Below are 13084 nucleotides of genomic sequence, written 5' to 3' on the forward strand. Positions count from 1 at the left end.
TACACACACATACATCACAGGTGTCAACTGATGTTGGATGATGACACTCTCTCTCTCTCTCTCTCTCTCTCTCTCTCTCTCCAGACATAGATGAGTGTAGTCAGGTTCCTGCTGTGTGTGGTAGTACTGGTCTCTGTGTGAACACTGTGGGCAGCTACAGATGTCAGTGTGGACCTGGATACAAGCTGCAGGGTAACGCCTGTACAGGTAAGACACACACGCACGCACGCACGCACGCACGCACGCACGCACGCACGCACACACACATACACACATACACACACACACATCAAGACAAATATTTTGAGTGTTTTCCCAAACATCACTGGTAGCCACTACATTAACACTGACAAGTCTCAAATCCGACGAGAAGGTAAAATTGGTCTTTGAATGAGCACGGCCCCATAAAACTGTGAAAAGTGATGACTCATCAAAAAAGAAAAAATCATCACTTTTCACAGTAATTGTGGGGCAGTTTTTAGACCAAGGAATGTTTTTTGTGCAAAACAAATGGATTCAGAATCATGAAAAAACCCTAGTTTGACCCCTCGCATGCTACTTAACTCATACAGTGCCATCCGGCCACAAGGGGTGCTAGAGTGCCAGAAATTTCTCCATTGACCTTCTTTATAGCTTTCGTCGACCCTCTCCCAACTGCCTTGTGTTTTCACTCCAGTCAATGCTATGGGTGTCGAGAGGAGGAAGCTAGCTGACACGTAGCCAAAATGCTAACCCCTTTAGAAGCCCGATCTAAAGCTATTTCAGCCGCAAAAAACTTTCTCTTTGGGTCTGGGGACACAATCCGGAGAAAATCCTGTCTAAAGATGTGATTTATTATTGGAGTGGGCGGCGCGATTTGGCCGTTAGCGCGAATACGGCCCGTGGATGGCCGAGTCTAAGTCCCAGCCAAGGATGGATGTCTAGACCGGGGCTTCATTGAGGCCTCCGATAAAATAATTCATTTTATTAAATATCCCGGACATGTTCGGGATAGGCACCCTGGAATACGTCGCGCCGCCTACAATGAACATTGGGTGAACATTGGGGGGGGTCTAAACTTTATTTTAAACCATTTTCAATGGAATAAATCGTCGGAGCATCTAGCGTCTCTCGTTGGTGAGCGCTGGGCGAGCCGGGACCACCCACGTTGCTCCAAGCAGCTCGGGGTAAGTAAAATAGCAAATAAAAAATTGTTTTTGATCCAGAATATCCCGAACATGTTCGGGATAGGCACTTAAAGGGTTAAAAGAGTAGTTCACCCCCAAAATGACTTTTTTTCTATTGATTAGTCACGCCATGGAGACTAGAGTTAAATAATATTTTTAGTTTTTTGTCGCATTCCTAAGACAAAAATGTGATAACAATAAATGTACCCCCATTCGTTCCGGATGGGGACCCGTTTCTGGCATGAGTAATCAATAGAAAAAAAGTCATTTTGGGGGTGAACTACTCCTTTAAAGTCGATTTTTTCTTTATTTCTTTTATATTTTTCTTTTCCTGTATAGTGAAAACAATGGGACAGTGAATATACAAATGGCCATAACTTTTTTTTTGCGATGTTTCCAGCAGAGCAGGCCTCTCATTCTGTAGATCTTAATGTCTGAACTAATAGATAAAACAGAAATAAAAAGTACGGCATGACATCACAGGTCATCTCACATTTTGGGTGACCCGGCTATAGAGAAATTATGCTGTGGCTCTGTAGGAGGCTAGCGGTCTATAAGAGGGTCTGTTTTCAGTTACTAGCCTCGACACAATAACAAGTGTGTGTGTGTGTGTGTGTGTGTGTGTGTGTGTGTGTGTGTGTGTGTGTGTAGATGTGAATGAATGTGTGCGTGGTGATGTGTGCCCGGGCAAGGAGTGTGTGAACACACATGGATCGTACAGCTGTGTTGACTGCAAAGAAGGGTACCATCTTGCCAGCGGACAGTGTACAGGTACGCGCACACGCGTGCACACACACACACACACACACACACACACACACACACACACACACGTGTGCGCGCGCGCGCGCGCGCACACACTCTCGCACATCCATAAACAGTGCATACTGTATGCACAGACTCAAATATACGGTGTCTCTGTCTCCAGACATTGACGAGTGCCTCCAGACTCCCTGTAGAAACGGCCGCTGTGAGAACACTCCTGGAAGCTATAAATGCACCTGTCGTCTTGGTTACAAGCTGGAGGACAAGACCTGTGCAGGTGAGATGGTTAAAACTGTATGTATTAATTTATTTAACCACTTAAACCACTTACAAATATCTTTTTGAACAGTTGAGTGGACTTTGTCTCTTTGGTTTGTCGCCCTATGGTTAACGTTATGGCCATTGGGGCGAGGATCAACTCTCAACACTTTTTACAATGGGAAACATTTTGTATTTTCCAACTCTAAAGCCGTGGTGTTTTCAAGTCCCAATGAGGAATTAGATGTATCCCTTGTTATATTTAGCTTTCGGGGGGAACTGAGTTCATGTGTTCAATGCTTTATTTTTCTTGTGTTATTACAATCTGGGAACGCATCTGCAAAAAAGAAAAAAGAAAAGGGGGGGTAGGGGGGTGGAGCTCTGAATCTACTCAAGATGTTTCATACTGTACGTCATATGTGAGGGTTTCCTCCATTTCTAGTCTCCTGCTGCTCAATCTGTTTTAGTAATGAGCCTAGGATGGCAGTTCCTATTGTATTGTCTGTTCCTCAATAATGTGTAGTCTGTGTGCCACAACCCTTCCTATGCCTTAATACATAAAGGACTTTTATTGGGTCAGGGTTGCTAGCCAGGATGTGCCTGAGACATGTGCTGGTACTGCAAAATGTTCTGTCACATGGTCAGCGGTCATCGCCATGCCAGTTTGTGGTGGACATTTCCATTTTTGTCACAGGCACACAAAATGAGTGGACCATTATAGGCAGAAACACATAAAGAGTTGGCCCTAAAATGACCATAACAGGTCTGTAACTCTGTAACTCTGTACACTACACTCTCACAGAGTCATAGTTTTAGTCGACGAAATCAAAACTGTTGGGAAAGTTAGTTTTGAATTGACCTTTCATTTCTTACTTTCTTATACATCCTTATTTTCATATAGATGATTAGATTGTCTTAATAAAAGCAACCTTTAGATTAACCACCCACCTCCCCCCCCCCTCTCTCTCTCTCTCTCTCTCTCTCTCTCTCTCTGTGTAGATTTAGATGAGTGTGCTGCTGGTACAGTGTGTGGAGAGCGCGTGTGTGTGAACACAATCGGTTCCTTCCGATGTGAATGTCTGCCTGGATATCGGACCATTGGAACAGGGAGACAGTGCAGAGGTATGTACTGTACTGTAGACTGTAAGACTGTTACTATATGCCTGGTCTGCTGCATAGTGTATTACTATTGACAATTTGACAATACTCATTCAAAGGCTAGTCAAACGTTACATAATGTGCATGACATAATGCAAATAAAAATAGAAATTAATCTCACTTGCTGAATGTTAGTTCAGAACAAACATGTCTGTCTGTGTGTGTGTGTGTGTGTGTGTGTGTGTGTGTGTGTGCGCGTGCGTGCGTGTGCGTGTGCGTGTGCGTGTCCAGATATTAACGAGTGTCTAGAGGGAGACTACTGCTTCCCTAAAGGAGAATGTGTGAACACGGAGGGATCCTTCATGTGTGAGTGTGCTCAGGGTTTCATACCCAGTGCCAACGGAACCACCTGCCAAGGTCAGTGTGTGAGTGTGTGAGTGCGTGTGCATCATGTGTACTTGCGTTTACTCTGCTGTACACTGTGAACAGCTCAGTTACATGAGCATCGGTGCGAGAGTCCAAAAAGTGAGCATGCCAACATGCTAGCTCACAGTGCTGACATTAGATTTGCTAATCATGGATTCTGTTGACATAACCTGACCTCATTTCTCTTTCCAACAGTCTTGTTTCAGTCAGAAATGGCCACCACACAGTTTTTAGAGCTGGAGACAAACTATGACGAATAACTCATAATATAAGTTAGTAGTTTCAACTGGAACAGGACATTAACATTATCCATCTGCCATGCCCAGATGTATCAGTGATACTGTTTCATTGGCTGAAAGGGATAGTTCACCCCAGACAGTTTTTAAGTTGCTTTATTGCAGTATATATAGATATTTGATATTCATTTTATGACCCACACCCCCCCTCCTATATAAACTCATTGTAACTTCAAACTCCATTTTAACCATGTTAAAACCGGGGCGCCCGCTGGCTTGCTGGTCCAGGCGCATACCACATAGGCTTTGTGTAGCCTGCAGTGGGTTGCTGGTTCCAGAGCCTGAACAGATTTGCTGCGTGTCGCTCCCCATCTCTCTCCCTGTTTCCTGCGGTCTGCTGTCCTGTTAATAAAGGCATAAAAAAATAACATGTTAAAACCAGACTCTTTGAAAACACACTGACTGGTGACTGATATTGTCCTTCTAATGCGTGAGGGGGCCCTGGAGAGACAGCCGCTGGCCGCCGCGTCCACGTCCATGGACGCGGCCGTGGACGCGTCCATGGACGCGGACGCGAAAAAAACGTCCGTGGACGCGAGGCCGCGTCCACGGACGCAAACGGCCGGCCGTGGACGCGGCCGTGGACGCGGCCGTGGACGCAGACGGCCGGGGACGCGGCCGTGGACGAGGCCGCGGACGTGGACGCAAACGGCCGGCCGTGGACGAGTCCATGGACGAGGCCGCGAAAAAAAGGCAGCGAAAAAAGAAAAAAAAGGTGTCTATTGTATGTATTTTTTGATGGAGAATTCAAATATGACCTTCTTTTTTGCATAGGACAACTCTAACCTGCATCAATTGGTATTTTATAATTGCCAATTGTACCCTATCCATCTGAAAAACAAATTGGATGTCTATTGTATGTATTTTTTGATGGAGAATTCAAATATTACCTTCTTTTTGGAATAGGACAACTCTAACCTGCATCAATTGGTATTTTATAATTGCCAATTGTACCCTATCCATCTCAAAAACAAATTGGATGTCTATTGTATGTATTTTTTGATGGAGAATTCAAATATGACCTTCTTTTTGGAATAGGACAACTCTAACCTGCATCAATTGGTATTTTATAATTGCCAATTGTACCCTATCCATCTCAAAAACAAATTGGATGTCTATTGTATGTATTTTTTGATGGGGAATTCAAACGTTACCTTCTTTTCTAGATAGGACAACTCTAACCTGCATCAATTGGTGCATCAACCTACTATATATCTATCTATATATCTATCTATCTATCTATCTATCTATATATCTATCTATCTATCTATCTATCCATCTATCCATCTATCTATCCATCTATTTATTTATACTTCACCTTTAGTCCAGAAGAGAGTTCAGCATCAGGAACTTGCACACATGGAACTGTGTCATGACTGTGTCATGGAGCTAAAACAGGGCTATGTTAAATACTCAAAATGACTCTGATGGACCAATCAGGGTGGTGGTGGGGGGAGGGATCAACAATAGACAGAAACTGGATAATGCTTTGTTAACTGTCCCACCTAAGTCCCTGCTAGTCTGAACAAACATCACCTTCCCTCTCATAACACTACTACTACTACATTTATATAAAGCTGCTCTTGCATTTGAATTCAAGTCTGACACAAGTTAAGGTTAACTTAGGTAGTATTTCATTTTGCTGGCTTTTAGGGTCTGTGTGTGAGTGTGTAGGCTCACAAATTATTATAATTGTCATTAAGTGACTCTATCTATCTATCTATCTATCTATCTATCTATCTATCTATCTATCTATCTATCTATCTATCTATCCATCCATCTATCCATCTATTTATTTATACTTACTGTTTACATTTTCTATAAATATTTATTTCTATATAAAACTAAGTTGTGTGGAGTTATTGTGTGCCTTTTCTTGTAGCTAAAGAGTCCATTTGTTCACTAGACATTAAGTCAAGGTTACTATTTTGAGTTGAAGCTAAGTGTTTTATTGCTTTGTGGTTTAACATGATTTAAAAGGCAAATTCATTGTTATGGTTACTTTAGAAGACTGCTTTTGCATTCATGAGTTAAAAAGAGAGCCAAGCTAATTTAAAGAGTTAAGTTAAAGGAACACAAAACATGACCTAACTCGCTGCCATTGGACAGACAGTTACAACATAGGCCTACTCTTATCTTTCACAGAACAGACAATTATCATTTGTTTTATCTATTTGAGACTATGTAGCTGCTCTATGGGAAATAGAGCATTATATCAGCCTATTCAATTGATAATGACCAATGGGTGCCAGTTTCTAAGTAGTTAACCATATTAACATAACAATATATGTGGCCTAGACATGGATATTGCCCAATCAACTCGTAATCTACAGAAATGTCCACCACATCACACAGTATAAAACTTAGTAGGCTCAGTGGATTCACCTATGTTAAATCATGTCAGGTTAGTTTGGTTCAAGGTTCAAGTATAATAATTTATGAGACAAAAATGTAAACAGCACAAATGTACAATCACATCTCGGCTAGAATGATAACATAAAGTCCTGACTACTCCTTGTTATTGTGGTCCTAAATACTACAATGATTAGTTTGGATGCATTGCTTCTATCATGTCCAATTAAAAATAAATACATTACATACATACAGAAATCTGCCTTCTCCTGTATTGTATTAGTGACATTCATTATAAATAGTAAAATAACAGGACAGAGCAAAAAAGGCCTCTGTTGTGTCTTTATCTGATCACATGCAATCAGACACTCACACTGCACAGCAATATATAAACTTTATTACAGGCTCAAGGCCCACAGGGTAAGAAGACAATACATTACAAAGATAATAATTTAAAAAAACAACAACAGAGAGTACATTCACAAAGCCCCACCGGAGCTAAAGAGGCACTCATGCCACTCATGCCAGTGTCCACTAATGGTAGACGTGTACCTGACAGAGCTACATCCAGGGTCTGTCATCAGTCTCTGGAACAATCTGAAACAATGTATCTTTCCTGTGGCTGTTATAATGAACACAAACAGATCAGAAAGTAATTTAACATACAACAATGTAAGGGATTCCTTTCTATTAAAAGCAAAATCATAACTGGGTCAAAGTTGCTTGGTTCTCCCCATATAAAGGCATGTAGGTAACAGTAACATGATATTATGTCATGAATGATAAAAGTAATGTTTAAACACTTTGATGTGTGTGAGTTTATCTGGAGACTTACTCAGTCTGTGACTTACAGAGATCTTGATGGTCTTTGGGTTCCACCCGTTCATCAGAATTGCCGCTGGTGCCGTCTAGAGATTTCATCTTCACTTGAAGTCTGGAGTCTATTATGTACAGTGTATTCTGGACAGTTGTGGACACTCTGCAACTAACCTAACCTAACACACACTATGTGTTAATGTTGATCAATATAATAATGTAAAAATACAAAGTTAAGTAGACCTAAGTAAGAAATAGTAAATACATTGTAATAATACATTGAAGGGGAAAATGTAGGAAAACAAATGCAACTCAGCATTGAATTTATGGCAAACATTTTGCTAACCCTTTCCAAATAATATACAATTAAGAAGTGGGATGTTACACTTAGTAAGAGAAAGAATTAATGAAATATTACATTTTTAAAAAGCTAGAAGACTCACCTATTATTGTAACCATGTGAATTGCTAATAATGTTATGGGTCAGATGTGTAAAGATCTATCACATTGTATTGTTCTTTTCAGACTCAACAATAATAATGATGATGTTACTTAAATGCTGATCAATGTGTGAATCTGGCTCTTATCAGGTGTGTGTGTTTTCTCTCCCTGTCCTGTGCTGTCCTCAGTTAAACCAAGACAGTGCTGTTGTGACCAATGTGGAAAAAGCCTTCAGCTCAATTTATTATCTCAAAGTAGACCAGAGAATTCATACCGGAGTGAAGCCATTCAGCTGTTAACAATGTGGGAAGTATTTTGCTCGGTCTGGACAATTAAAAGATCATAAGCGTTCACATACTGGAGAGAAACCTTATTGTTGTGACCAGTGTGGGAAATGATTTGTTCAAAAGGGGATTTTAAAAGAACACCAGAGAATTCACACTAGAGAGAAGCCCTATTGCTGTGACCAGTGTGGGAAAAGCTTTACTCGATTGTCTTATCTCAAAATACATGAACGAATTCACACAGGAGAGAAACCATACAGCTGTGTCCAATGTGGGGAAAAGTTCAGTTTAATGGCTGCTCTGAAAGTACACCAGAGATTTCACACCGAAGAAAAGCCTTACTGCTGTGAACACTGTGGCAAACGTTTCACTGTAAAATCTAGCCTCGTACAACACAAGAAGATTCACACTTGAGAGAGACCTTACTGCTGTCACCAATGTGGGAAAAGGTTCATTCTGAAGACGGCTCTGAAAAGACACCTGAAAATCCACACTGGTGAGAAGCCATATACTGCTGTGTCCAGTGTGAGAAAAGGTTCAGTGATATGCATCATCTCAAAGCACACCAGAAAAATCACACTGGAAAGAAACCTTATTGCTGTGACCAGTGTGGAAAGAGCTTTCCTAGACTGGAACATATCAAAATACACCAACAAATTCACACCGGGGAGAGAAACCTTATATCTGTAACCAATGTGGGGAAAGCTCTGTCAGGTACACGTCTACCGTTAGAGGACACTGGCATGAGTGCCTCTTTAGCTCCGGTGGGGCTTTGTGAATGTACTCTCTGTTGTTGTTTTTTTTAATTATTATCTTTGTAATGTATTGTCTTCTTACCCTGTGGGCCTGGCCCTTGAGCCTGTAATAAAGTTTATATATTGCTGTGCAGTGTGAGTGTCTGATTGCATGTGATCAGATAAAGACACAACAGAGGCCTTTTTTGCTCTGTCCTGTTATTTTACTATTTATAATGAATGTCACTAATACAATACAGGAGAAGGCAGATTTCTGTATGTATGTAATGTATTTATTTTTAATTGGACATGATAGAAGCAATGCATCCAAACTAATCATTGTAGTATTTAGGACCACAATAACAAGGAGTAGTCAGGACTTTATGTTATCATTCTAGCCGAGATGTGATTGTACATTTGTGCTGTTTACATTTTTGTCTCATAAATTATTATACTTGAACCTTGAACCAAACTAACCTGACATGATTTAACATAGGTGAATCCACTGAGCCTACTAAGTTTTATACTGTGTGATGTGGTGGACATTTCTGTAGATTACGAGTTGATTGGGCAATATCCATGTCTAGGCCACATATATTGTTATGTTAATATGGTTAACTACTTAGAAACTGGCACCCATTGGTCATTATCAATTGAATAGGCTGATATAATGCTCTATTTCCCATAGAGCAGCTACATAGTCTCAAATAGATAAAACAAATGATAATTGTCTGTTCTGTGAAAGATAAGAGTAGGCCTATGTTGTAACTGTCTGTCCAATGGCAGCGAGTTAGGTCATGTTTTGTGTTCCTTTAACTTAACTCTTTGAATTAGCTTGGCTCTCTTTTTAACTCATGAATGCAAAAGCAGTCTTCTAAAGTAACCATAACAATGAATTTGCCTTTTAAATCATGTTAAACCACAAAGCAATAAAACACTTAGCTTCAACTCAAAATAGTAACCTTGACTTAATGTCTAGTGAACAAATGGACTCTTTAGCTACAAGAAAAGGCACACAATAACTCCACACAACTTAGTTTTATATAGAAATAAATATTTATAGAAAATGTAAACAGTAAGTATAAATAAATAGATGGATAGATGGATAGATAGATAGATGGATAGATAGATAGATAGATAGATAGATAGATAGATAGAGTCACTTAATGACAATTATAATAATTTGTGAGCCTACACACTCACACACAGACCCTAAAAGCCAGCAAAATGAAATACTACCTAAGTTAACCTTAACTTGTGTCAGACTTGAATTCAAATGCAAGAGCAGCTTTATATAAATGTAGTTGTAGTAGTGTTATGAGAGGGAAGGTGATGTTTGTTCAGACTAGCAGGGACTTAGGTGGGACAGTTAACAAAGCATTATCCAGTTTCTGTCTATTGTTGATCCCTCCCCCCACCACCACCCTGATTGGTCCATCAGAGTCATTTTGAGTATTTAACATAGCCCTGTTTTAGCTCCATGACACAGTCATGACACAGTTACATGTGTGCAAGTTCCTGATGCTGAACTCTCTTCTGGACTAAAGGTGAAGTATAAATAAATAGATGGATAGATAGATGGATAGATGGATAGATGGATAGATAGATAGATAGATAGATAGATAGATAGTAGGTTGATGCACCAATTGATGCAGGTTAGAGTTGTCCTATCTAAAAAAGAAGGTAACATTTGAATTCCCCATCAAAAAATACATACAATAGACATCCAATTTGTTTTTGAGATGGATAGGGTACAATTGGCAATTATAAAATACCAATTGATGCAGGTTAGAGTTGTCCTATCCCAAAAAGAAGGTAATATTTGAATTCTCCATCAAAAAATACATACAATAGACATCCAATTTGTTTTTCAGATGGATAGGGTACAATTGGCAATTATAAAATACCAATTGATGCAGGTTAGAGTTGTCCTATGCAAAAAAGAAGGTCATATTTGAATTCTCCATCAAAAAATACATACAATAGACACTTTTTTTTTTTTTTTTCGCTGCCTTTTTTTTCGGCCTCGTCCATGGACTCGTCCACGGCCGGCCGTTTGCGTCCACGTCCGCGGCCTCGTCCACGGCCGCGTCCCCGGCCGTCTGCGTCCACGGCCTCGTCCACGGCCGCGTCCACGGCCGGGACGGCCGGCCGTTTGCGTCCGTGGACGCGGCCTCGCGTCCACGGACGTTTTTTTCGCGTCCGCGTCCATGGACGCGTCCACGGCCGCGTCCATGGACGTGGACGCGGCGGCCAACGGCTCTTGCTGGGGCCCTGTTCTTTTTCAGTATTAAATCATATTAAAATGACCCCAGTGTTTTAAAGTGAAATAGCCCTTGAAGCTGTTTGGAGAGTGGTCAGTTTACCTCATGTAATTTTGCCTTTATTTACGCAAAGAAGGCTTAGAAAGCTGAGATAAACAAGCACAGATAAACCCTTATTTCTGGGAATAATCAAGTTAAAGCAATGTTGAACTTTGATTGTTTATAACTGTGTAGAACGATACGCTACAATAGTCTGTCAGAAGGTTGCCAAATCTCATTTTTTACTTCAGTCCACTAATGGCTGTTGGTTTGTGAGACATTGTTTTGTCAGAGACAGCACATGACATGTCACAGTTCCAGGTTCAGACAATGATGAATATAACATTATATGGCATCTTGGCATAGATCCTGGATTACAGCACATGTGCAGTTAATAGATTCAGATTCATTCTTTGCTGTCCCCTACAGAGGATATTTGTTTTCACAGTCTGTACACAATTAAATATTCAAAACAGGTATTGCTCAAAAACAGGGTATCGACAAAACAAGAACATCACAACAACATGAATGTGTTACAGTGTGCCCATGAGGTAGTGATTGCAGAGGGCACAAAACAACTCCCAACGCATAGTTCTTTACCGAGTAGTTGTCTATGGCCTGAGAGCAGAGGGAGAAGCATGATATGTGTTCTGCAAATGGCGGCATTGTCGTTGAGGGTTGGCACATGGCAGGTTGGGAGTGAGGAGGCCAATTATGGGAAATGTGTCTTATAGTGCCTTTATCCACGGCACTTTACATTGATTGTGCATTACATTCACCCATTCACAACAATGCGGGGGACACCATGCAAGACACCAACCTGCTCATTGGGAACAACTAGGGGTTCAGCGTCTTGCTCAAGGACACTCACGTAGAGTCGTAGACCGCCTGCTGGTCGGCGCTCCCATTGTCCAATTTGAAATATAGGATGCGTTAGTACCGGTATATAGACATTATGTACACATAATAATGTTTGCAACCGTAGAATATTCACCGAGTGTGTGTGTGTGTGTGTGTGTGTGTGTGTGTGTGTGTGTGTGTGTGTGTGTGTGTGTGTGTGTGTGTGTGTGTGTGTGTGTGTGTGTGTGCGTGCGTGCGTGCGTGCGTGCAGACGTAGATGAATGTGCACGTGGAGGTGTGTGTGAGGATGGTGTGTGTTTGAACACAGAGGGATCCTTCCTGTGTCAGTGTCAAAATGGCTTCACCACCAACCCTGAGAAGACAGCCTGTCTGGGTACAGTACACACACTCACACTCACACGCACACACAGACACACAGTCGACTGAACTGCATTCGCAGAATATCACACAATGAAGCTGGTAATTCTACTCTAGGTCCATCTCTCTACACTTCTCTCTCACGTCCTCTTTCTTTCCATTATATTTCTATCTGTCCCCCCCCCCCCCTCTCTCTCTCTCTCAGATGTGGATGAGTGTGTGGATTCGGGGGGCGTGTTGTGTGCTTCCCAGCGGTGTGAGAACACCATTGGGTCGTACCGGTGTGTCACCGCCTGTGATTCAGGATACCATGTCACGCATACAGGAGAATGTGTTGGTGAGACGCACGCACGCACGCACGCACGCACGCACGCACGCACGCACGCACGCACGCACGCACGCACGCACGCACGCACACACACACACACACACACAAACACACACACACACATTGTACCTGTTTTCTGACCTCTTTACTGTGTGTGTGTGTGTGTGTGTGTGTGTGTGTGTGTGTGTGTGTGTGTGTGTGTGTGTGTGTGTGTGTGTGTGTGTGTGTGTGTGTGTCAGACATTAATGAGTGCTCTAATAAGACGGTGTGTGGAGAACATGCGTTCTGTCAGAACCTGATTGGAACGTATCAGTGTGTGTGTGACCAAGGATACACATCAACTGGTGATGGCAAGGCCTGTGTCGGTATGTATACACACACACACACACACACACACACACACACACACACACACACACATACTGGTAGATGTGGTTTAGCAGGACCCTTTAGCTCAAACCTGCGGTTTACAACATTAGCAGGACACCACTTTCCACTTGCTTTACTAATATGTGGAGCATGTCCAAAAATCTATTTTGAGCCATAGAACACATATTTCACTTCAAAAGTTGAATAAACTCAACACAACTCAAGTTTTA

The 13084-nt window shown here is 41.5% G+C and overlaps 1 protein-coding gene across 5 annotated transcripts in view; it reads left to right on the plus strand.

Moving 5' to 3' along the window:
• The window catches only part of ltbp4 (latent transforming growth factor beta binding protein 4), a 70019-nt gene that overhangs the window by 38148 nt on the left and 18787 nt on the right, over positions 1–13084 (plus strand). For all 5 annotated transcript variants that reach the window (XM_080732281.1, XM_080732282.1, XM_080732283.1 and 2 more), the window contains 8 exons: positions 85–207; positions 1818–1937; positions 2095–2208; positions 3189–3311; positions 3579–3704; positions 12051–12173; positions 12363–12494; positions 12725–12850. In XM_080732281.1, coding sequence (XP_080588407.1) covers positions 85–207; positions 1818–1937; positions 2095–2208; positions 3189–3311; positions 3579–3704; positions 12051–12173; positions 12363–12494; positions 12725–12850 — 987 coding nt within the window. The remainder of the gene's footprint in view (positions 1–84; positions 208–1817; positions 1938–2094; positions 2209–3188; positions 3312–3578; positions 3705–12050; positions 12174–12362; positions 12495–12724; positions 12851–13084) is intronic.

The sequence above is a fragment of the Nannobrachium achirus genome (assembly GCF_963921795.1).
Source record: "Nannobrachium achirus genome assembly, chromosome: 8".
In the NCBI taxonomy this organism is placed as follows: Eukaryota; Metazoa; Chordata; class Actinopteri; order Myctophiformes; family Myctophidae; genus Nannobrachium; species Nannobrachium achirus.